This window comes from Etheostoma cragini, chromosome 11, assembly GCF_013103735.1.
Source record: "Etheostoma cragini isolate CJK2018 chromosome 11, CSU_Ecrag_1.0, whole genome shotgun sequence".
NCBI classification, from domain to species: Eukaryota; Metazoa; Chordata; class Actinopteri; order Perciformes; family Percidae; genus Etheostoma; species Etheostoma cragini.
The window spans coordinates 1,040,017-1,042,922 of NC_048417.1; the positions used below are offsets into that span (position 1 = coordinate 1,040,017).

The following is a 2,906-nucleotide window of genomic DNA, read 5'->3' on the forward strand; positions in this document are numbered from 1 at the left end:
TGGAGACTAGGCGGAGTTAAACGTTTGACCCCGCCCCTCAACGTTTAACCCCGCCCCTCAATGTGTCTGCGGGTCTGCGGTCAGGGGTACATGTTCTATCCTGCATAATACAAGTCAACATCTCCATCTTCTGGCGAGAGAGAAGAGCATATCATGAATAACGGGTCCAAATGACTTCAAATAGTATAAAACATCAATAAAAAGACAAGACATGACAATATGAATAATCCAAATTTATTATTGTAATTTATGCTAATTCACTTCAATTAAACCTGATTGTTTATGTATAAAACGAATTTTAAATAGCTACCCATCACATTTCACATCATTTGGGAAACCTTTCTTTTCTTCCTTATGATTACAGTGTAAATATTTGTCTGGGAAACTCTAGATAATCTTTTTAAAAACATAATGTTGTATAAATTATTTCCAAAAGAACATCATAGGGCTTTATATACTTGTGTTACAGAATCAAGAAATGTTATACACGATCAAATATAAATGGCACTTTTGGCAAACATGTGTCCCTTTCTCTACTAGACAGGAAACTGTGGCTGTTTTTTCTCTGTGCTCTGACCAGACAGAGATATAAATACAACGATTTAGGAGCTCTTTTGTTGTTGGGATGAAATGTTCCCTAAGTGTCATACATGTGTGAATTTAAAGCTTACATTAAACCGGGTGATTACCTAGAAACAGTATAAGGTGCTTATGACTCTTTAAATGCAGCAGCATAAGAGAGTCAAACTACACATCAAGATAAAGCTGAAGAACAGGCCTTTCAGTTGTTAATCGTACACAATTTAGACTTAAAGACAGGAAAGCATGTTTAAAATTTCTCTATTTCATAACTCACTTACTGAACAACGGGAACATATTCATTCATTTAATCCTTAGACCGAGTCTGATCTCAGTCCCTCCACAGCCGCTCTACAGCATGTTGGTCTCACAGGAGCCACGCTGCAGTATCTGAAGAGTGACTATGAGTTTAACTGCTTTTCTAAACCAGGGGTAAAACAAGGCATAAATCATAGGGTTAAGACAAGAGTTAGAATAATACATTGGGATCACAATGGAGGCAATAGAAGTGGTGAGCAATATAGGAGCTAAACAGTAATATGGACAGAAACATATTAGAAACACAACTACTAGAACACCAAGAGTCCTGGCTGCTTTCAGCTCTGATTTCTTTGCCTTTGGAGTCACTGACAGCTGTAATGTGACAGCTGTAATGTGAGAGCGCATGGCACGGGCCTGAGACACAGCCACGGCAAATACTCTTAGATACAGAGCTACGATGACTGAAACTGGAACAATAAAGGTCAAAACAAGATCAACAGTCAATGAAATATTGTCATAGAAAAACACACATGCTCCGTAACAGGATTGATACCCGCCCGGTTGAGTTGGGACACCCTTTAAATAAAGAAGGCTGTAGGAAATGGAGCAGAGCCAACACAGACAAACACAGAATTGAACTCTTCTCGCAGTGACTTTAGTGGGGTAATGTAGAGGGTCACATATAGCCACATAACGGTCAACTGATATGAGCACTATGTCACCTATTGATGAGGAGGGAATGATGACTGAAACAATAGCATACATATGGCACCCATAGTCACCAAGAAACCAGCAGGATGTTTGTCGGAGAACTTCTACAGGCATCAGCAGGAGGCCCACTAGAAGGTCTGAGACAGCCAGAGAGAGGAGGAGGATGTTGGTGGGGGTGTGGAGCTGTCTGGAGGGATAAAGAAAAGCACGAATTAACCAAGTGACAAAACAACCAAAACTGGTATTCGGAATAATAAATTAAAATGCATATGAGTTTGAACATTTTCCGATCCACCACATCTGAAAGCTAAAATGACTTCACAGTGGACAGAGAGCAATGCATTGCTAAGAGAGTGGACATGAAAAACATCAATGTCAGTCATTTGGAGCAACATTATTCAGAACTAACTCAAAGACAATTCTTCTATAAATACCGCAGCTGTTCACATTTTAAAGTTACAAATCCTGTAGAGAAAAGTTAATATCTGCCTGAAGTGGGAGATTGAGATGATGATGAGCAGGTTGAGAGTCACAGTGGTCAGAGAGATACAGAACCACACAATGTAAATGAGTAGTGTTTGGGGCCAAGAAGAGGAGGGCTTCCTGCAGGAGGTGTTTGGGAACTGTGGAAAGCAGAGCTCCGCTCCGTCCTCAACCTCCATCTGCAGAGGTCTGCTGATAGCTGCAGCTCTGGCAGCTTTCTGAACAAACCTGAGTCATGTAACTGATTTATCTCTCTCATTCTCTTCATCCCCTCCTCTTTCTAAGTCCCTGTTTGACTCTGATGCCCCTCCTCCCTGACTCTGCACATCCCACCATCCTCTTCATCACTCTCTCTGTAACCCTGCCTTTCTCACTGTCTCTCTATCCAATCTCTCTTCTGTCATTTTCTACCCTTGTTTCCTTTCCTTTGTCCTATTATTGATAACTTAACCACAGATGCATTCTGGGATAGGAGAAAAAAACACTCTGGGTTGTTTGCATTTCTTTAACCCAATCACAATTAACTCAGGAGACACTAAGATCTGGATGCAGAGACGGTGGCTCTGCTAAATAGTCTCGGGAGGGAACTCTGTTTGGTGAAACATTTGCACCTGGCAAATGAAAACGCCACATGCAAAAATCAATCAAGTTAAATCACACAATACAGTAAAGTGAGCTATTTAAATTAGCTCGACACATGGTTAAACATCATTTGCTCTTCCCAGAGTACCGCCATGTATACTATTTACATAGCAATCCCACCAATAGGCCCAGAAAACTCTGCTGGATGACTTGAATCAGCCAGTTGAAGACCAACAATGTTTCCTCTCTAGCATTTAGCTGAGTGAAGCAGCACTGAAACCATTCACGAC

At 40.9% G+C, this 2,906-nt stretch overlaps 1 protein-coding gene across 1 annotated transcript; it reads right to left on the reverse strand.

The window, feature by feature from the left end:
• Positions 1 to 853: 853 nt before the first annotated feature.
• Positions 854 to 2,213, reverse strand: LOC117952747 (trace amine-associated receptor 7e-like). The gene is made up of 2 exons (XM_034885272.1): positions 2,041 to 2,213; positions 854 to 1,738 (listed from the first exon to the last, which is right to left on the reverse strand). The coding sequence occupies exons 1-2, from the start codon at positions 2,211 to 2,213 to the stop codon at positions 931 to 933; spliced, it is 981 nt and encodes a 326-aa protein (XP_034741163.1). The 3' UTR covers positions 854 to 930.
• Between the last annotated feature and the right edge of the window lie 693 nt (positions 2,214 to 2,906).